The sequence below is a fragment of the Brassica napus genome, chromosome C9 (genome assembly GCF_020379485.1).
Source record: "Brassica napus cultivar Da-Ae chromosome C9, Da-Ae, whole genome shotgun sequence".
Classification (NCBI taxonomy): domain Eukaryota; kingdom Viridiplantae; phylum Streptophyta; class Magnoliopsida; order Brassicales; family Brassicaceae; genus Brassica; species Brassica napus.
In genome coordinates this window covers 40,391,167-40,412,869 of record NC_063452.1, presented here as the reverse complement: position 1 = coordinate 40,412,869, position 21,703 = coordinate 40,391,167, and the positions used below count along the sequence as shown (strand labels likewise).

The 21,703-nt window shown below is 37.3% G+C and overlaps 4 protein-coding genes and 1 long non-coding RNA gene across 5 annotated transcripts; 2 read left to right on the top strand and 3 right to left on the bottom strand.

The window, feature by feature from the left end:
* Nucleotides 1-949: 949 nt before the first annotated feature.
* LOC106392079 lies at nucleotides 950-3,165 on the top strand. The gene is made up of 2 exons (XM_013832854.3): nucleotides 950-1,232; nucleotides 1,714-3,165. Exons 1-2 carry the CDS (start codon nucleotides 1,149-1,151, stop codon nucleotides 2,863-2,865), a joined length of 1,236 nt encoding a protein of 411 aa, XP_013688308.1. The 5' UTR covers nucleotides 950-1,148; the 3' UTR covers nucleotides 2,866-3,165.
* Nucleotides 3,166-3,246: 81 nt separating this feature from the next.
* On the bottom strand, nucleotides 3,247-4,568 carry LOC106392080. The gene has a single exon (XM_013832855.3). It carries the CDS (start codon nucleotides 4,186-4,188, stop codon nucleotides 3,475-3,477), a length of 714 nt encoding a protein of 237 aa, XP_013688309.1. The 5' UTR covers nucleotides 4,189-4,568; the 3' UTR covers nucleotides 3,247-3,474.
* Nucleotides 4,569-12,631: 8,063 nt separating this feature from the next.
* LOC125593020 lies at nucleotides 12,632-14,772 on the bottom strand. The gene is made up of 3 exons (XR_007328917.1): nucleotides 13,313-14,772; nucleotides 13,014-13,103; nucleotides 12,632-12,936 (listed from the first exon to the last, which is right to left on the bottom strand). It is a non-coding gene; the product is annotated as an uncharacterized LOC125593020 (long non-coding RNA).
* Nucleotides 14,773-15,079: 307 nt separating this feature from the next.
* LOC106394638 (uncharacterized protein C683.02c) lies at nucleotides 15,080-16,745 on the top strand. Its single transcript, XM_013835210.3, has 5 exons — nucleotides 15,080-15,626; nucleotides 15,878-15,997; nucleotides 16,091-16,182; nucleotides 16,255-16,348; nucleotides 16,438-16,745. Exons 1-5 carry the CDS (start codon nucleotides 15,314-15,316, stop codon nucleotides 16,620-16,622), a joined length of 804 nt encoding a protein of 267 aa, XP_013690664.1. The 5' UTR covers nucleotides 15,080-15,313; the 3' UTR covers nucleotides 16,623-16,745.
* A 169-nt stretch (nucleotides 16,746-16,914) lies between these two features.
* LOC106395100 (F-box/FBD/LRR-repeat protein At5g56420) lies at nucleotides 16,915-19,574 on the bottom strand. Its single transcript, XM_013835626.3, has 4 exons — nucleotides 18,901-19,574; nucleotides 17,778-18,756; nucleotides 17,560-17,694; nucleotides 16,915-17,469 (listed from the first exon to the last, which is right to left on the bottom strand). The coding sequence occupies exons 2-4, from the start codon at nucleotides 18,540-18,542 to the stop codon at nucleotides 17,209-17,211; spliced, it is 1,161 nt and encodes a 386-aa protein (XP_013691080.1). The 5' UTR covers nucleotides 18,543-18,756; nucleotides 18,901-19,574; the 3' UTR covers nucleotides 16,915-17,208.
* Nucleotides 19,575-21,703: the final 2,129 nt, after the last annotated feature.

Genomic DNA, 21,703 nt, shown 5'->3' with positions numbered 1-21,703 from the left:
GATGAGTCACATGGGAGTTCCAATGATGATCGGCTATAATCGGTCCCCATCCCAAATGGCATATGCAGTTCATAAGGCTTGGTCAACTCTTGGCACAGTAATATTTTCTTCTTTTTTTACTGTATATTCATCCATATGAAAGGTTTACATTAAGAATTTAACTAATAAAGAAACTAAAAATAGCCACTAGACAACGTTATTAAAGTTCTAGAAATATACTTACATTTTATTTCTAATTGAACAAATACAACTAAATTATGTTGTCGTTGTTGTCAATAATTAAGATTTACTAGCGGCAATTTGTTAGTAATTGCAAGTTATTAAAAAACGAAAATGGACCAATAGTTACTTGTAACCAAAACTCAACAATACAAATTCTGCAAATTAATTTTTGATAAATTAATACATTTATTGGTTAAATTGGACTGAGTTAAAATATGAAACAGTTCAATAAATAAATAAAATAATTTTATTTTTTTTATACATTATTAAAATATAAACTAGTGATTAATATATTCAAACTTTATATAAATTTAATTAAATTAAATTTTTTTCTTTTATTTACATTAATTTTTGAAATTTAAAAATATTTTAGTATTATATATCAGATTATATCTAAAACATATTTACATTCCATTGTATATATGTTTTTATAACTCCAAATATTTACTTTAAAACAAAAAGAATTTTTTGAAAAATTATTTAATTATAAATATAAATAATTAAATTGAATTTTTGAATATATTAAATTGAATTTTTTATAAATTAATAAAAAGTATTTATCGAGATTGTGCACAATGATGGAAAAATGATAAATCATTTTTACATAAAAATAAGAAAGGGAAAAAGGAAAGCGCGTGGGATGGAACTGTGTATACTGATGACGTGGCAAGAGCATGTGGAAAATTGAATGAAAGCTGGACAAGATAACGACGGGAGAGAAAGAGTGGGACCCTTTCGGGAGAGATGAGAGAGCGACTCCCAAATCTCATATCATTCATTATACACAAACACTTTGCTTTTGATTTACCTTTTTTTCTTTTTTTTTCCCTTTCTAGTTTAATTTTTCTTTCGAGATCCAAGTAGAGTAGCAGCGGTGTGTGAGTAGAGTAAATCTTAATGTGATTGTGGGTGAATCTGAGTCGAAGATGAGAAACAGCGTTGAGACTGTGAACGCAGCCGCTACCGCCATCGTCACCGCCGAGTCTCGTGTTCAGCCCTCGTCTGTTCAGGTATTCTTCTTCTTTTATTGATTTTCTGAGTTCGAAATGTGTCTAATACAGATCACTAGTGTTGTCCGAAACTCTCAGATCGTGATTCCGAGATCTGTAGCTTTTTGATTGAAAATGATTTGCACAGACTAAGATCATGATTGTAGATCAGAGCGGGTAAGATTCAGTTTGCGTGATTTACCTTTTTATATTCTTGGTGTCACGACTTTGATGATGATCTTTTACTACTTTATATCCTCGTAAAGGTAAAAAAAAAAAAAGACACTTGTTTGGTTGCTTGATAAAGGTAAATTATTGGCCTTTTTCAATCTGATTGGCTTTACAAGGTCATAATAGCATTCAGTTCATGATTACAAAGGTCAATAATAAAGAGATGTACTTTGTAAAGTCATGTTCATAATAGTTATGTTCTCTCTTTATTTCAAACTACTTTGGTGAAACAGTAGGGGGAATCTAATTTCTTGGTGTTTGACTTTTACAGAAGAGAAGGTGGGGAAACTGCTGGAGCTTAAACTCCTGTTTTGGATCTCAAAAGAACAACACACGGATTGGTAACGCCGTCCTAGTACCTGAACCCATTGCATCTGGAGCTCCGGCGATTTCAATCCAAAACTCAACCACTTCGATAGCACCTCCGTCATCTCCAGCTTCGTTTCTTCAGTCTGATTCCTCATCTGTCTCTCATACCCCTGTTGGTCCACTCTCTCTTACAAGCAATACATTCTCCCCTAAGGAACCTCAGTCCGTCTTCTCTGCTGGACCATATGCTAACGAAACTCAACCCGTCACTCCTCCGGTCTTCTCCGCATTGATAACCGAACCATCCACTGCCTCATTCACTCCACCTCCGGAATCATCACTCCATATAACCACGCCTTCTTCCCCTGAAGTTCCCTTTGCTCAGTTGCTTACATCTTCCTTGGAGCTTACTCGGAGGGATAGCAGCGGGACGAATCAAAAGTTCTCGTCTTCACATTACGAGTTTCGGTCTAACCAAGTGTGTCCGGGGAGTCCTGGTGGCGGTAACTTAATCTCCCCTGGCTCAGTGGTTTCAAACTCCGGTACATCTTCTCCTTACCCCGGTAAATCGCCCATGGTTGAGTTTCGTATCGGTGAGCCTCCAAAGTTCCTTGGTTTTGAGCATTTCACTGCTCGTAAATGGGGATCCAGGTTTGGTTCTGGATCAATCACTCCTGTTGGCCACGGTTCAGGGATGGGTTCAGGCGCATTGACACCAAATGGTCCTGGGATGGTTTCTGGAAACAACACTGCATGGCCACAGATCTCTGAGGTCGAGTCTCTGGCTAATTCGGATCACGGGTCTGAAGTCATTGTAGCGGATCACAGAGTCTCGTTTGAGTTAACAGGTGAGGACGTTGCACGTTGTCTTGCTAGCAAGCTGAACAGATCACATGACAGAATGAACAACAATGACCGGATTGAGATAGATGAGAGAAGAAGCATAGAGAGATTGTCAGATATAGATAGATTGACCGAGCAGCAGAGGATTCATCAGCTCAGTTCCTCGTCGGTTGGATCTAGCAAAGAATTCAAATTTGATAACACGAAGGAAGAGAATAGTGAGAAAGTCGCAGGAAACAGCTGGAGTTTCTTCCCGGGGTTACGATCTTAAGTCGGCTAACAAAAGTAGCTTCTTTTACATTACCAAAGACTATATATATAAAAGAACCTATATAACAAAACAAAACCATTGAACATGGCTCAGTGAGATGGTGAAGACAAAGGTAAGAGAGTGGGTTCTGACAACTTATATTATACACTGAATAAGTGAATAAGTAAGCTAGTTAGCTTTGGTTTTGCAATTGTTGTAAGAACAACCTCTGTACTGATGTAATTAGGAACCTTGGAATATTATTTCATCTCGTTACATTGATATATCGATCGTTGTGAAATAAAAATTATATTTCGTTTCTTTTATGTTAGTATCCCTACGGAAGTATTTTGAACTGAGATGGTGATTGCTCTATAAAAAGAACTCTGACAAAAACAAGAATCACTGAAACTGAATTCATAAAAGATTGTAAAAGAGGAAAGATAACAAAAGCTGGGTGATTAAACCGGCTAATACATTATTCTAAAGCTACCAGGAGATAAACCGGTATCACATAACCAAAGAGATTGAACAACAAAACCCTTGAGTTCACTTTTAGATCACGGTTAATCCTACAACCGAACCGGACTAATTAAACAACAAAAGCTGGAATTGGTCTTTTAACCAGACTCAATTCTCCTTGCTGGAGCCGTAATACCTTTTGAAAGCTCTCGGTAGATAAACCGGGATCAGAACACCAAAGAGATTAAACGACCAAACCCCTAAGTTCACCGCCGACAAAACTTTCCCGGCAAACATACGCCGCTCCGAAACCGTCCCCACCCCCGTGGCAGACGCCGGAGATTCCCTTGAGAACTCGTCCATAATCCACTCCACGAGAGTAAGGACCCTCCTAGCGTTGTAAACGATCGGTACGAGGATCCGAGCCGGAGAAGAGAAGCCAAACGTGGCCGCTAATCCCTCCATGAAAACCTGACTCGCCAGAAGGAACACGTGCGGAGCAGCTGCGCTCACACCGCGTTTATCGTCCTCTAGGAGTCCTTCGAAGATGTAGCAGATGGGAAGTAAGAGCCCGACGATCCCCGCGCAAGCTACATAGAAACGGAAAAACTTGTTGGTGGAGCTTGTGAGAGGCGCGTCTCGGTTCGGATTCTCGTGTGGAGGGAAGACTACTTTGGCGATGAAGAAGAAGTAGATGAAGGTGAGGAGTGCGAATAGAAAATCTATTATTGTGACGAGACCGCTTGCGGAGAGGACGAGGATTATTGCAAGGACGTTTAGTTGCCGGAACGAAAAGAATCCGGTGGTTTTTCCGACAGCGTGATGGTATTCGTCTTTTGGCAAGGCTATGTCGTTATAAGTCGGACCGACACCTCCAGACATGGTTTCGGGGTTTGCGTAAGGTCCTTTCTGAGAAGACAAGATGCGTTTTGGTTTTCTTTTGCTCGGGAAAATGTGGCAAGTGAACAGTTTTGAGCGTCGAGGGAAGATAAAAGAGAGGAAAGAAATGGACACGTGGAGGATGAGTGGAAGAGGTTTAGATACGTGGAGGATCGCGCAGAACCGGTGGGTTTGTTCTCTATTGTCTATTTTAAAATGTTAACTGATGAGAGACTAACAACGTCTGCAGCAGCGGCATACTCTAATCAACCTCTCATCTTTATTTCCTCCAATTGATAACATTGATAACATGTAACATTAGCTTTGAGCTATCATAAATATAATTCAATATATTTTTTTTATTTGAATGACATAAAAAATTAATTCATATGCATAATGTCCAACTTTGCTTTGTATTTACCAAATTTTACAATGAAAATATAATTATTATATTTTTATTGTGTGCATATATATTTTAAATACTATTGTTAGTTCTCTTAAATGCATATCGAATAGTATAATATCTAGATTTAGATCTTAATCATAATAAATATTTTGATAAAATTTAAATAATATTAAATATTTTTGTTAGATATAAGAAAGGGGAAATATATATATATATATATATATAAAATTTTAAGAAAAATTTCTTAGGATATCATTTTTAAAGTTTTTGTCACAAAAATAGCCTTCAATGAAGAAAATGACCAAAATAAATTTTATTAATTAATTTAGATTTAGGTTTAGAGTTAAGGGGTGGTGAGATTTTAGAGATAGGGTTTCAAATTTTAAAAATTAAAAATAAAAATTAAAAATTTCAAACTAAAAATGGGTTATTTTGGTCATTTTCTTTCTTGAGTGCCATTTTTGTGACAAAAACTTAAAAAGAGTTATTTAAGATAATTTTCCTAATTTTAAACTAAACATTAAGTAATATTTTATTCAGTAATATAAAATATATTCTACTTGATCTAGAATAGTAGATACATATTCAACTTGATCTAGTTACATCTAATTTATTAAAATAGAATCCCATTTTTTATCTATCATTGAAAGTTGTCATTAACTTTTGGACCTTTTCTAGAGTGTTACAATAATATTACATACACGCTACTTAATGATTTAACCAAAATATTTTTAAATCAGACCAACACCGGGTTATAGAACAAAACCGGTGTTGTAAGTCTAAATTAAATTATTAATGAACCGTTGGTTGTATATTAAAATTAATATACAGTACAGAACTCTTATCTATAGATTACATCTTACGTACATAAGTGAAGCAAACCTGGTGTCTAGACTATCTTGCTGTCCAAGAAAAGTCTGTACGTAAGATGTAACATAACAAATTCTTCTGTGTTTGCTTCTGTTCAGATCATTAACTGCAACATAACACATTCAAATTAATTCATATATTGTCTATCTCAATCTTACTAAACAACCAAACATTTGATACACTTTTTCATGATAGGGCTGTTCGTTTGGTTGCCGCAGGTACCGGCGGCAGCGGCAGCGTCAACATTCTGCGTCAACTCTTGTTCGTTTCGTTGACGCAGGAAACTGCGTCTGACGCCGCGTCCGAACGCCGTGTCCTGCGGCTGACGCCGATAAAATCTGCGGTCGCGATATAGTATGCGGCAGCGGCAGCGGCAGCATCAGCGTCTGCAAAACGAACAACAACTGTCCTCATTGACGCTGCCGCTGACGCCGAAACCTGCGGCAACCAAACGAACAGGACTTATATCTATCGTACATTTGTATCTGTAATATGGCATACGATCTGAAATCACTTTATTATATTATAAACTTTCAGAAACCTGCAATTATGAACACAATATTGTCCTCCCATTATGAACACAATATTGTCAAGCATATAAGCTTTTATAATATGGAGATTAGAACCGTTTCACCATTATAGATTAGATAAGTTTTGTCTTTTGATTATCATACCTAAACGTAGAAATCATACACGTATATGTAGAGATATTAATATGTTCATTTATATATTAGCTTTTAAATAAATAGTTGTATATGTATATGTATATCTAATTATATCTATTTAAAAAACTTAACTCGGTTACTATATTTTCCTTATTCTTTTATATTTGAAAACTGAATATATTTTTATACGATTTTCTTCCTTACCAACAAGCTCCCTTTTTTTTGATCAAACCAACAAGCTCCCTATTAATCAGCTTCCCATCTACATTCATTAGATTTCATATCTTAACTTCATATAACGGTTCCTAAAAAATATGCAAATCAAATATAGCTAACAAGTCAATAGATTATGGAAATCGGAATATATCTTTCGATCCTCATTATACCTAACATTTAGTACCAAATCACTATAAATAATCTTCCGTCACCTAAACATTTCTCTACACCTCACAAAAAAAGCAAAGAGAGACTGATATGGCTATGGTTACATCCAATGAAATCACTGGCTTGAACAATGTCAAGCCATTTGAACAATGTCAAGCCGTTTGAACAATGTCAAGCCATTTAAAATTATTTGGAAGGTTGAAGTCAAAGTTCTTCATTCATGGACACAAAACTCAAATTATTCGGGTGGAGACTCTTTTGAGTTCATACTCGCAGATAAAATTGTATGTGTGTTTGATAAGTTCGTACAGATAAGTTCGTACTAACTACTAACCTTTGGTATCTGAAATTCTCTTTTTTCTCTGTTTCTTCGAGATATCCATATATGACACAACAATCTCTCAAAGAGATTTGTATGAAGCTGGCCGAAACAGATTTAAAAAAAGGTCAATTAGCTTAAGTATAAGAAATTTAAAATCTTTTCCGGTACAAACAGATAAAACGTGGAGTGTATAAATTATTTCTGTCACAGTTATCTATTTTCAAAGACTCCAAAGTATGACTTTCGGTCAAAATGTCTGACCAGCCGTTGGTGATGGTCGAACCAGAAAAAATCATGTCTTCAAAGATGATAATGATGGTCGATCTAGAAGTATAGGTGAGAGATCTATCAACATGAGAAAAATATCGAATCTAATTGTTGGTAAAAATTTGTAATCGTTTACAAAGAAGGTTTACAAACAAAAATAAAGAGTCTAACCTTAAAGTACTTAGATCGATTGACTTTGGTGATAGAGTGAACAATTTGATTTAGACTCAAACGATTTTTTTTTATGTTTATCAAGGAGAACGATTTACTCCAGAACCACCGAAAGAGAAGACAAAGAAAATAAAGTTTTTAAACTTTCGAGGTTACACGTTACAACTTACAAATAGTTGACCTTGCCGGAAAAAAAAATCTTTAATTTTATTTTGATCAAACTATAATGTTTTTAATTAATGGGTCAATTTCATAGACGAAAAGTATTGTTACTTTGAAAATTAATGGGTCTTAACGTCTATCAATTATTTTTGATCCAGGCCATATTTGTTTAAATTTTGGGTTTTAACAAACAAACATCCAATATATTATATAAACGTCAAAAACAAAATAATAGTATATTGTATCCACGTCTTATATTATAAACAAAATATATATAGAAAAAAATATAGTCCCAAAAATCATGATTTCTAAAGATTATATTTTCTAATCTCAATAACAATTAGGAAGATTTGTCAAAAATATCCGCGCACAGCGCGGATTAGTATCTAGTTATATATTATGCCGAGACTATTATGTTTTATTAATTCAGATGTACTTTTTTCTAATTGTTAAAAGTTTGTCAAAATTTTTTTTTTTCAGTTTTTGATTAATATTCTTAGATAATATATTCTTAATTGACGAATGTAGAATAAATATTCTCTTTCTTTTTTGTTGTTGCTGGGGATTATATTTTAATGTCAATATATAAAAAATATTAAAATTTTTAACTAATTTGTTTGGAGCATACATAGATTTTATGTTTTCGTATATTTTATTAGAATTGTTCATCAACTATCTTTTTTTAATGGAACTCATGTGAGATCATTTTTAATATTGTATGTTATGTTGATTGCTTTAATAAAGTTTTATAAGAATGGATCATTAGATTAAAAGCTTATGAAGAATCATCATGTATTTTGGTTTACTGTGTGTAACTTTATTTGAAAAAATCTTGTAGATTATAATTTTTTTAAAGTTTGTTTCATGAAAGCCTATTTGATAAGTTTACTGATGATTTGAATTACAATTTTCTAAAAACATTGTGTTAAAACATAATATAATACTGTTATTAAAATTTTAATTGTCTATGAGTAAATATTTCATTTTATTGATAAAAAGCAGTTCGAAAACACATTAAAACAAACAAGACACAAACCCCAAAATAACCCAATCTCTTCACAAAATTGATTGACAAACTTGTATGATAACAAAAAAATACAAACATATAACAAAAACTAATCTATTTGCTTTTCAAAGAAATTAACCACAATTTAAGAACATGTAAAGAAGAATGAAAACAAAATTTCGACGAACATATATCCGGTAAGTTTCTAAGCTTTTAACAAGTAGGCAAAACAATGATATTATTAAACATGAGATCTCAAAGTATGAAAAACGAAATAGGAAGGAAAGAATCGATGTTCCTTTCAATTTAGACATGATAAGAAGATGTTATGCCGGAGAAGAAGAGGCTTACGATGTAGAAAACCCGATTTATGACGGAGTGGAAGTGATTTACGTTGGAAAAGAAGAGATTTTTGTCAGTGTCTTCGTTGCCCCACTGAGAGAGAAGTTTTCTTTGTCGTTCACAGAGAGAGAGATGCAGAGATAACAAGAGACTAAATAAACTAGGGTTAGAAAAATTGATTCAGAGATATTTTATAAGATATTGTTAATTGTAATTGGTTTATTTATATTATACTAGGGTTGGCCCGCCCTACGGGTGGGATATGCCTTACTTGTGTGTTTTCAAAAAATAGTTTGTAAGTCAAACCTTATTCCTTAAATGACATTGAACAGTTTTAGAGAAAGGAAAAAAAGAACATTTACCAATGTTTGTGCTGTATTAATATCGCTTTTTTTTAACTTTTGAAGGTATTAGTTTCATATAGTTGTTTACTTAGCCAACCTAATCTGAATTATGTAAATCCATTATGGTGAAACACTTTTGTCACCAAAAAAAGTTATGATAAATGATAAGTACATTTTAAAAATGCATAGTTTACAAATCTATTTGCATTGAAACACAACACAATGTGATGTTTTAGATGTAGGATCAAGCAGCATGAAAGAATCACTACACACAATATAAAGTACATACAACACTTTTGAAACTTGTGATTGGGCGGTTCGGATTCTTGAGCCCAACACATGCACGTTGGATCACCCATATAATAGCTTTAACAGCTGTCTTGGCCAATAACTCGTGTGAAGGCTCTACGCAATATTGGGAAGACAACTAAATTTATCATACAATACTTTCTCTACCAGTATTCCTGTCTAGGTGGAGATGATGTGTAAGACCCGATCCCGGCCTACTAGGCCGCGGTCGATGCCTCACGTTGCTCAGTCCATACCAGGACCGAACCTCTAAAAATTTTTGCCCTTTAATTAAAACATCGCCCATAGGCGAGGGCTAACTCAGATCTTAGCTCAAGACTACCTTAGTCATTCCCTAGCTTAGATCATTTCAACTTATGCACAGCGAAATAGTATCTACTTAACCATTGGTCTAAAACCAATCTAACACTTGTCTGGTCAGATCACCTCAACTACTGGTCAGTAAACGCAACTGCCAGCTAGCTCCAAGGTCAATCCTGAACCTAGACCAAGTCATACAATCAGAGGTTCCGTTCCCCTAAGCCATTCTATCTAGATCTATGCAACATTGACATATCATACCTTTGCCACATCCACGGAGCTTGTTAGCTCATCGGCCCAGCTACACTAGCTGAATGAACTCATAAACCAGCTGATCGAGCTGCGAGGTAGCCTTGCCCAGCTCCCCGTCCACTCGTCCAACTCCCTTATACCTGCATAAACTCTTCCCTTGGGTACTTAGTCATTCAGCCAACCATCCCCACAGACATAAGTAACCCTTGAGAAGTCTTCAAACAGCTAAGGACATGCATCTGGCCCTTACCGGCTCATGCACTGTCCCACATCCTTTTTGCCATATCAACTTATGATACCAAGTCCAGCTCATGGACTAACAATGCCCATCAGATCCTGAGTCAATCAACCAACCACCCCACATGACTCAGAACTGATGAGTCTTCATACTTCCTAATCAGTCATGGAACTATGTCCCACTGAACCTGATTAGTGTCGCTCTTACCACCGGTGCATCCTTCGATCAATCAGATCAGACACCTTGATCCATCATCCAAGGATCAGGTCGTCTATCCTTGCCCATGATCAGATCACACACGGCCTGCCTTACCAACACCAAGGTTGATAACCAGCAATTCCTTATGATCAATATCATAAGTGACAATATGTTCCAGCACACAAACATATGATCAGATATCCTAACACAAGGATCTGACCCCAATATGCCCTCAGGTGCAATTTCGACCGCAAGCAAACCTGCTCCAAAAACATAGCCAATGCTTTGCACATAGTTTACCAACCCAAGGTTGATAACTAACATTCCTTATGATCAATAATCATAAGTGACAAACATTTCACAATACACAAGCATATGATCCGATAACCTAACACAAGGATCTATCATTGCATGGCTGGTTCCATAACTAATCGATCATTTTCTCATTAAACCCAAATCTGGCCGATTTCAAATGTGATCCAAAAACTAAATAAAATTCATGTAAATTCATGATAATTCCCAACTAAGAGAATGCCATAATCAGAATTTGCAGAACCGGCCTCGATCCTAGAGATCTCGGCCACGAACAGCCAAACCGGCCACACTGACCATCTCTAAATCAATTCGATAAAACCCAATAAAAAACATGATAATTCATTATAAATACCCACTAAGAAGAATCAATCATCAGATCCCCTGAAGTCCTTCAGGAACTATGAGATCTGATAATACCTTCCAAACCAAGACCATGGAGGATTTCTCCTAACCGGCCAAGGCCATGGTTTAGTGTCATCAAGTCTGATCCAACAGACTACACCATAATCATTCATAATATATATATTCCTCAAGGACGTGCCATACTTGGCCATGATCAATTCCTCAGTCAACAGAATTGGAATTCAAAAGGTAATCATAAAACCGGTTACCTTATACATGATCTGATTAGATCATGTGTCACTCCTTATTATGTTCGGCCATGCTCCTCCAGTGCACGCCTCTATCAATCCTTATCATATACTTCCAGTATTGATAAGTTCCATTCATGGGTCGCACCCATCAGTCATTCCATGGAACTTCCATGAAACCACTTTCTACACTGCATCTACCTTCAAGGCTGTCTTGGCCTGTAAGAGTGGAGTCTGGCCTTCTCCCTTCTCTCCTGGTTAAATGCGTGTGTTCCCAAGACACAGAGGAAGCCCAGGATGTGATCATCCATGATCAAACATCATCACAGGGTCGACCATCACTTCCCCCTTCAGTGCCCATGAAACTGCCTTTCTACACACATCTGCCCTTAAGGCTGTTCATGCCATTGAGAGTGGAGTCCGGCCTTCTCCCTTCCCTCCTGACCATTTGAGTGTGTTCCCAGGGCACAGAGGAAGCCTAGGACATGATCATCCATGATCAATCACCATCAAAGGGTCGTTCTCAACTCCCCTTGTGATTGCCCACAAAACTGCCTCTTTGCTGCCTTCACACCACTCTTGATCTTGGATGGAGCAATCCGACTCTCTCTCTCTTTTTCTCTGGTTTTCTTTGTGTTTCAGGGTGTAGAAGGAAGTCCTGGTGTGCCTGGAAAGGCACGGACTTGCCTGCCTTTTATAGAAGAAGGGGTGGTTACTTTTTGGTGGTTACTTTTTAACCATTGCATCCCTTCGGTTTCAATCCTGGCCATTGATTTAATCAATGGTCCAGATCACACCCTTTTGCCTCTGGCAGTTACCACACGCCCTGGAACTGCCAATCCACTCCTGTACAAGGCCAAACAAGGCCCAGACTGATTGCCCACGCCCCTGGCTCAATCCCAAGAGCCCACCAGCCCATCGGCACACACGGGTCACCCACATGGCCCGGCCACTGTCCAGACCCGGCCCAACTGCCGATGACTTGAACACTCAGTCCAGCTGAGTTGAGCTGATCCCCAACTGTCCCAGCTGAGTGAGCTAGTCCATCTAGCTCAGGGAGCTGACACACTCTTCAGTGAGCTACACTGAGCTGCACTACACTTCACCTAGCTGGTCGAGCTTGCTTACTGCATCGCCCAGCTGTTATACACTGTGTCCAACTTGTTTCCTTTATCTTCTTCAATCCTTCTAAGTCCCTTGGTCAATTTCCAGACCTAGACTTAGTTTTTCCATGATCCATTCTGATCACTCACTTCATCGAGCTTCACCTGGATCTTGTCCAGCTACCAGCTTGCTTGTCCAGCTCCTTTGAGCTTGTCTCCTTCTTGGATTAGCTATGCCTTAGCTTCCTGATGCCCTTAACCTTACTTCCAGGCTATGACACGCTTGTCTTTGGGCCATATGACCATACTGGTGCATTTCCACGCACCGCAGTCCGTCCGGACAATCCTATCCAGAATCGGGGACATTACATGATGTGTTGGATGTCGGATTCAGTGACAGTAGGTCCTGCTTTTCCAGCTTCAGTCTCAGCTTTGCTCACTTCTTTGCCTTTGACTAAAACAACAGCTATCTCGTCACTAAGTTCTAGTTCTGGTCATACTTTCAGCCTGTTGGAAAAGAACTCATGGAATTGTAAACATTAATGTTGGGTTTATAGATAGTCAGACAAACTCGAAGACAATACCTTCTCAAATTCTTGGCCTCGCACAGCTTCATTCTTCTCCTTAGTGGGTTGTCTGAGTTGCTTTTCAAGCTCTCTAGCTTCCTCAGTGATCTAAACAAACAAAACTTCCATTCTGAATTAACTCAAATTGATAGAAAAATACATTTTCTGATAAGAACAGAGGAAAACATAAAACATCTAGTCTCCCCTGTTGGGCCTATTGTATGGTTCTTATCCAAGAGTGGCATTAGTAAGAACAGAAAAAACATAGAACATTTAGATATATGTAAAATAACAATAAAAGAAAGAAAGAAACTCACGTTATAGTTTTCGTTGGCGTCTTACATGTGAGAACTCTATATTCTTCGTGGCAGCAAAATCTCATGAACTACGACTCTATGATAATATTCAATACTTCTCTTCTAAGCTGCACAATAAAAATAGACATATGCCCATTATATATCTTCAAGATCTAGCCCATAATATTTTTCTCAGATTCATTTAAATTGAAGGAAGCTACTCTACTTTAAAACCATATACATACCATCATTGTCGCGATCAATTCCATGATAGATTCCAAAGATCATCAAACCCTTATAAGCAGAACATTCATATTCGAATATGTGTTTATTTATATGCAGTGTTTTAAATATTATTGAAACCTGAATTAATCTACCGGCCTTGACCACGAAAAACATTAAGCATGTGCATGTCGGTGAAGCTAATGCACATGCACGGTGCTGGCGCAGGTTCAAAATCCAATCTGTACAACATAAAAATGTCAGATTTGTTAAGTAGTTTAGGTTAAGCAAGGAACCTTATAGAACTCATCAGCTTTGAGATGAGAGCAACCAAAAGGTTTTCAAAGGTGAAATGCGAGTATGATCTATACATATGACTTGAAATCTTTAAGCCTCAGCTTGTAATCTTCTTTGTAATCTTCTTTCTATTCATCAAAAACATCAATTCTACATGTAACTTCAGCCATAAAAAAAACACCTTTCATCTGGATTTTAACATGCTAGTTTGAATCTCATCAAAATAAGAAACTCCAACTCTTTCAAATCTCTATCTCTAATCCACATATTTTTGCGAAATATGAATCTCTATAATTCCTAAAAACATATAGGAAAGCAGTATTACGATTGGATGATCATACCAGGGATTTAACGGTAATTAACGATCTGGGTTTTGCCACCGCAGGCGGATGAAATGAAGACGACGCCGTCAATTCTCTCCTGACTCCTCTGTTTCCCTTAAAACGACTTTCTCTGTTTGAAGAAACTTCATGAATTATCTTGAGCACCTTGACACCATATATATGCAGTAGCTCTGGTTGATGAGGGGAGGTGAGAAATCTTGATTGATGAGGAAAAAGGTGGGATGAATTGATTGACTACATTGGTCACTGGACTGAATTGAGGGAAAGAGGTTATGCTTTATACCCAGTCAACCATACTTTGTATGTGGGCCTGAACTAAAAGAGTTTTTATGGCTTGTCGACTAAAGCTTCACATGAAAGTATCGAAATCAGAAAGAAACCCAACGAAGAGATTCTTCACGTCGACTTCAGCATCTCAAGCTCTTGAATGTCGGAGATTAATAGTGGGAGATAGAAGAAGAAGATAAGGGTTTCTCTATATGGGTATAGCCGCTTGTGTAATATATAAAGCCCACAAAACGAAGCCCAAAAAATGACAATCACCTATAAATTAAACGCAATGTTTAGGAAAGGTGACACATGTCGTCTTTTGGTGCTTCTATTTTCTGACGTGGCAGATTTTAGAGTGAGAGAATCTATTCTTTAGAGTAATAGATGTTAGTCTCTAAGTTATATTTTTGAATTATTGAGTTTCTTTAGAGTAATAGATGTTAGTCTCTAAGTTATATTTTTGAATTATTGAGTTTTTCTATATCATTGGTCGAATAGAACAATTATAGACTGAGATTATCCCATTAAGTTGAGGAATGTGAATTTTTGGCCTAAAAACAATTTTTTTTTTTTTTTTTTTTGGGTATAGTTCCTTTTGAAACGAACCGAAGAAACAACGACAACAAAACAAAAATATTCCGCATGTACACGCCGTCGTACTAAAAATCTCCCACCTCATTTTGGTGGCGACAAACGAAAATCGTATTAAAAATCTAAAAGGCGTACAAATTTCTTATATGTATACGCGATATTTGGACCCATTATGATTGGGCTGCGTAAAGCGAAGCCTGCGCTAGAAACCTCTGCGTCTTTCACCGACTCTATCGTCGCCGGTTGAAATTAATCGGCTTCCTCTCTCTCTCTCTCTCTCTCTCTGCTGAATTGAACAATGGTGAGGCGAAGGCAAAGACTTGCGCGGAAGCGATACAAGGAAGCTCACCCGGAGCAGTTTCCAAAACCAGAACCAACGCCGCCAAAGGATCCCGACAAGAAGAAGAAGAAGAGCTTGTTCAAGAAAAAGAAACCTGGTCCCATGAGAAAAGGCTCCTCCACGAGGCATCCTCTCCGAGTTCCTGGTATGAAACCTGGCGAAGGCTGTTATATCTGCAAGTCCAAAACCCATATTGCTAAGCTCTGTCCTGAAAAATCTGAGTGGGAGAGAAATAAGGTTTGCTTTGCTCTCTTCTTGATTGTTATCTTTGGTTTATGCTTAGGTTTTTTTTAGCTCCGATAGATTCTCGTGTGTATATGGTTCAGACAGCTCTTGTCTGAATCAGTCAAGGGTTTAGTTGAGTTTGGAGATATGGTTTTGTTGTGTCTGTGGCATAACTGCGAGTGCTTTATCACCAACTTTTGGTTTAGGATAAGAGCCTTCTCATGGTTAAGTTTCTTGAGTTTCTCTATGTGGGCAAGAAGCTGAATGTTGATACTTTGATTGATCACTTCATTTTAGGGCATAGTCTTAAGAACTGTCCGGACAAGAACGATGATAGTAGCTTCGAGAAGAAGTTGTGTTACAACTGTGTAGATACTGCCCATTCACTTTCTCATTGTCCTCAACCTTTGGAAGATGGTAAGTCTGTGTCTGGTTAGCTATACCATGTGTTGTTGTAACTGTGGCTCTACTATATTCAATTGTCACTAAGGTTACTGTTTTGATTTGTAGGAGGGACGAAGTTTGCAAGTTGTTTCATATGCAAAGAACACGGGCATATAAGCAAGAACTGTCCTCAAAACAAGCATGGAGTCTACCCAATGGTACAATGCCCAGTTCCTGTTTTGGTTCATGACATGTTAAACAAATATGATTTGATGAACATTCTTTTACAGGGCGGTTGTTGCATAGGGTGTGGGAGTGTGGCGCATCTCGTCAAAGACTGCCCCGATAAACTCAACAGAGATTCAGCTCCAACAAAGAGCTCAAGTAACATTTTCTTTTTTAAGTGATTAAAGAGACGGTAAATGCAATTTCTTTGACCTTATAAAAGCCTTGTACCTTTATCTCCCTGACAGGATTCGATGCTACACCAAGAGGGAAACTCACCAAGTTCAGTGGGGATGATCTTGAGGACGATTTCTATGAAGAGCCTAAAAGTAGCAAGAAGATCAAGACTTCTGATGATGTTATTACACCTGATAATTTAGATGAGAAGAGCATCCTTAAAAAGAAACCAAAGATTGTCAATTTCTTTGGATGATCACAAATCAGCTAAAAGGGCTGTCAGTTTTGTAGGAAAGATCTATTTTTTTTGTTCTCTATCTGCCTGCCTCTTACAGTCATGTAATGACAAATTGATTGCTATTTAAAAGGTTCAGAACAATGTTATGTAATGGGAACCATACAACAGCCAATTCTGTTTTAGATCATCCTTAAGCCGGTCAAACCGATAATTAGATCCTCTTAACCAAAAAATGATGTGTTCGATATCTGCACAATTCTGTTTTGAACCTCTGAACAATGATTCTGATGCACTGCTAAGACAAAACCCAAAAGAAAGAAGAAAACATAATACTTTCATCCCATTTTTGAGTATTTTTTTGTTAATTTTTTTAGTTTAAAAAAAAAAAAATTTTGGACGATTTTAAACATTAGTTATAATCCGATTCAAACCAAACCGAATCCAAACCGATAATTAGTAAAATCCGAATGGGACCTATGAGCATAATATCGAAAATCCGACAGCCTCCCCATCGCCTATGCGTACTCTGAACAATGGTTCTGAATTCTGATGCATTGTTCAGACAAAACCCAAAAGAAAGAAGCAAACATAATACTTTCATGATTCATCCCATAGTTAGTTTGCAAGATCTTGAACCCCTTGACATTTGAAGCTTGCGCTCCCACTCGAATAAATCAGGGTAGTAGATAGTTGCAGTCACTAATCGGCTCGCATTCTTCAAGATATAAATCGCCATTTCTTTCTCTACTTCGTCTGTTCCGTCATAGTCTCTCCACTTAAAGGTTTCGAGATGGTACAACAAGCATTGAGGAACACAACTTGGCTGAGTCCAGAAAACTTTACGATCCTCAGTCACCGAATGGTTCTGCAATCAATGGTAAATGTGCATTAGACTTTTTTAAAGCGGAAACCAAAACACGATAGATAGATAGATTTGGGTTAGGAAAGAAAGTACCAGTGCAAGCTTGAGAACTTTTAGTTTAGGTGAATGTTGGAGCACACTCATAAGCATATTCATCCAATTACTTTCACATGAACAAATCTTTAAAAACACAAGCTGAGATAAAACAATACCAGTAGGGTACTGCACCTAACAAGACACAAGCAAACAAAAGTTTCCGATTTTTTTCGGTACCAAGAAAAATCTAAAAGAGGAAGAAAAGCAGACTCTACCTCTTCAGGTAAGCATAAAGATATACCCTTGAGACGGGAGAAAGATTCAAGAACCTTAGCATGGCAGGACACAGATAAGAGATTTGCCTCGACAAGCTGGGGCGTATTATTACCAAACAACTTTAGTTCACCGAAGTAGTCCACGATTGTTAACTGCTTCAATGAATGGTAATGTACCACAAACACATCGTTCTCAGTCTCCAAGTCTTGCAATGTATTCCTGATGGAAAACTTCTCCAGGGAAGGCACATTTATAGTAAAAGTCACCACATTGTCATCGTGACAAGTTTCTACAACCAAGTCTTCGAGAACAGGGCAATCTGATATAAGCCTCACGAAAGATTCTTTGTCTGCATACTTTACAAACAGCAGACGAAACGTCTTAAGAGATTGAAAGCTAACTTGAGAAGGAACTTCCGAAATAACCACCTTCCGAAGTTCCAAAGTCTCTAGTGTTGCGCATCTAAATAGTGTACTAGGCAATCTTATAATCCCGTATTTAGGGAAAAACCGTATCTTCAAATCCCGCACGAAACGATCAACTGCAATTCTAATCCATAAATCAATCTCGGAAGCACTGCATCCTGAAACACGGTTGAGATGAAAACGTTCGAGAACCGGGGCTTTATGTAGTAGCAAAGTTCCAACAAACTGCGAGCAGCAGTGATCATTCTCACTAGCCTTTGCATCCTCATCTTCCCTATCATCATCTTCCTCTGGGTAATCACCAAAGATTAGTCTTGGCACTAGTGTCCAAAGAGACATCCATCGCTAAGACAAAACTCTCATGGCAACTGCCTCTTTTGTTGGGACTAGTGACAATATTTTTATGAGCAAATCATCTGGTAATTGACTTATCTTGTCCATATATTATAAGAACAAGTACAAACAACTCCCGAAACTTGCACTTTTTTCAACTTTCACTTGTCGTCCGGAATCAAAGATCGAAAAGATCAAGACTTTTCGATCTAATGCTAACCTGGAAACAAACCCAAATACGAAAGAACTGTAAATTTCAAAAGGAAATCGATTTTTCAAGCAGATTCAAATTTCTCATGAGAGAAACACAGTAGCAATAGAAAGACGAAACGACAAAGAAAGTGAAATTAAAACATAGATATACCCTTTGTAAGTGTAACTAGAACCTCTCCTCTCAACCGTTGATCATTTGAGAACTGAGATAAAAGGGATAAACCCTAAACCTGAATTGTTTTTTTCCTGTGAAAACGGATACTCAATATTGGATCAAACCCTAAGGTTAATGTGTTAGTGAATTTAAGACAAAAGAACTCAACTTTTTATTTGTAGTTTGTCTTGTTGGAGTTTTCTTTTCTTTTTTTCACCAGCTGCCCAAGTGTCAGACGAACCGATTCTCCAAGGAGCACCTCCGTCTGGCCGAGTTTGATCTATATGGAAAAAATAGTCTCTGGTTCTTCCTTATTTTGCTAATGCGTTGTCCGTCTGGCCATTTCTATTTCGAGAAATATGAGACATGCTCACATTCTCAAAATCCTCCTGTAATTTCTGGAACACTTCGATCTCTGTCGCAAATGTTGGCCAGTCTATCGGAATCTTGTCGGAGTTTAAAGTTTGCGTCTTTGGCTTTGTTAACTTTTTCTATCCGTCATCTCCAAATCCAATCAAATGATCCATCTGAATATTATTGGCATTGTTCTTTTCTAAATCGAAATGGTTCATTGGATGGATTTTCTGGCTTTGATAAGCTATCGAAATGGCTTAGATAGCATCGGAGCTAGTCTCCACTCCTCTCGTCCCTTGTTATTCTTTGGTGTTAGATGTGCATGGATCGTCTGGCTTTCATCTCTTAATAGTTAGAGTGTAGCGTTTTGTTGCTCCTATGGAATTAGGAGAGACTCAGACTCTCCGATCTGGTCATCTTCTATCTTGCACTAATGTCGGAGCTCCCGATCCTTTCGATCGACGATAGATTTTGTTGGTTTCTCTGATTTTATGTGTTTCAAGCGGGGATCATGTTGTCGTTCTATTTATCTGTCTGTTTAGTTTGTTTGCTGGTTCTTCATGCTAGTTGTCTGCATAATATTTTTCTCGAACAATTTGTTGGTTTATCGGATTTTTTGTTGGGTTTAGTGATGACGAAGTTTCTTTACAGTGGTTTCTTGTTTATCATGCAAGCTATTCCTCATGTGCGGTATGCTCCCAAAATTGGTGTTATAGAGTAAGTTTTGTTATTGGAGACCGATGCTTCTGCGAGGAGATTTTTAGTTTCTTTGATCTGAATGAGTAAGGATTCATTATTTAGAGTTGTACTTTTGATCATACGACACTCTTCTCAAGCCGCTATTGTGGATAAAAGCAGAGTTTGTAGTTCTTAGAGTTCTAATTTTGGATTTCCATTAATTCCTTAAGTTCAAATTAAGCATCTTACAGCCTCCCTCCCTATGGTACTCTTTCTCTTCAGATCCTCCAGGATCTGAAGGTCATTGAAGATTCTGTGAGAGAAGAACCTGGCTGTGTCATCTGTTTCAGCGAGTGTTAAGACTTTTGTACGCAGTTGTATGTTGCTTCAGAAGATCCTTTTTGACTCCACCATATGGTTGTTCAGAAAGCAACGATCTAAACCCATCTCTGGGATATGTGGTACCATTGCCATACTCTTACCACAGTCTGCAATGGAATGGCCTACTTTTTTTTCTCTCCTTTGGTGAGACGTTCCGCAATGCTCTGCCTATTGGTAGTGTCTTGCTTGTTTTTTCCTATGTTGTTCTCATCATCTTTTTCTCTACGAGCAGTGTCTTAACCGACCTTTTGGTCCGGTTTATTTGCTCCTATCATGGGTGGTAAACACTGAAATTTTCTTTGAATGAATGAAAATCCAGCGTTAAAAAAATATGGATCATCCAAATGAAATTCCGTCCGTTTGTTCATATTTATTTTCATCTAGAATACTTTAGTACACAAATGACTTATTTATCTTTTTTTATTTAATCCTATTTTATGTTTATTTAACTATATTAATTATTCAAAATATAATTATTTTAAATTATAGTTTTTGTGGGAAATATAATTTTGAGATTTTTCTACTAACGAGAGATAGCAGATCGGGATGAATGGCATGTTACTACTAATGGGATATACACGGTTAAATCTGAATATCAAGTAGAACGAGTGTATCTAGATAGAGACAAGACGGTACCAGAGTATGGTCCTTTGGTAATTCCATTGAAGGCTTACTGCTGGAAGGTCTCCACCTAAGATAAAACATTTTTATGGCAACTGGTATTAGGATGTATTGCGGTTAAGAAAAATTTAAAAGCAAGAGGAATACAATGGGATACAACCTGTGCACAATGTGGAGCACCCGAGGAATACATAAATCATGTATTTCTTTTAATGTCCACCAGCGGTTCAGGTTTGGGCACTCTCATGAATTCAATAGAACCCATACATCTTTCTCACTGAATCACTTTTTGCAAACATGAATCATTTCTTTTGGAGGGTTTATCCAGAATTATAAGATCATCAATTTGCCTGGATTTTATGGTACATATGGAAAGGAAGAAACAATAAAGTTTTTAGAAATTTGGATATTGATCCTACATATACTCTCAAATTGACGGAAAAAAAGTCTTTACTCTGGGCTGAGGCACATAATTCACTTACACATGGAATCGATCAAACTTGATTTCCAGTAGAAGAAAGAGACCGTCTATCTCAGGTAGAAGGTGTTTTACGGATGGATCATAGAAAAATCAGGAAATTTATTCAGGACAAGAGGGGGTATAGAACTCTGGAAGGTTTTGATGGTTTAATGAGAACGAGAAATACAAGAGCGAGTCAGTCGCCACTGCACTCGGAGATAGATGCTCTCATTTGGACAATGGAAATAGTTTTTTGTTACTTTTGCAACGGATTGTTCTCAGTTGGTGAAGATGGTTTCGGAACCA

Bases quoted from the DNA above. Each gene is read 5' to 3' on its own strand.
- LOC106392079 (XM_013832854.3), top strand. From the start codon at position 1,149: ATGAGAAACAGCGTTGAGACTGTGAACGCAGCCGCTACCGCCATCGTC. The intron at 1,233-1,713 runs GTATTCTTCTTC...TGACTTTTACAG, and splicing joins TTCAGCCCTCGTCTGTTCAG to AAGAGAAGGTGGGGAAACTG.
- LOC106392080 (XM_013832855.3), bottom strand. From the start codon at position 4,188: ATGTCTGGAGGTGTCGGTCCGACTTATAACGACATAGCCTTGCCAAAA.
- LOC106395100 (XM_013835626.3), bottom strand. From the start codon at position 18,542: ATGTCTCTTTGGACACTAGTGCCAAGACTAATCTTTGGTGATTACCCA. The intron at 17,695-17,777 runs GTAGAGTCTGCT...GTGTCTTGTTAG, and splicing joins CTTTATGCTTACCTGAAGAG to GTGCAGTACCCTACTGGTAT. The intron at 17,470-17,559 runs GTACTTTCTTTC...CATTGATTGCAG, and splicing joins AAGTTCTCAAGCTTGCACTG to AACCATTCGGTGACTGAGGA.
- LOC106394638 (XM_013835210.3), top strand. From the start codon at position 15,314: ATGGTGAGGCGAAGGCAAAGACTTGCGCGGAAGCGATACAAGGAAGCT. The intron at 15,627-15,877 runs GTTTATGCTTAG...ACTTCATTTTAG, and splicing joins CTTCTTGATTGTTATCTTTG to GGCATAGTCTTAAGAACTGT. The intron at 15,998-16,090 runs GTAAGTCTGTGT...TTTGATTTGTAG, and splicing joins TCCTCAACCTTTGGAAGATG to GAGGGACGAAGTTTGCAAGT.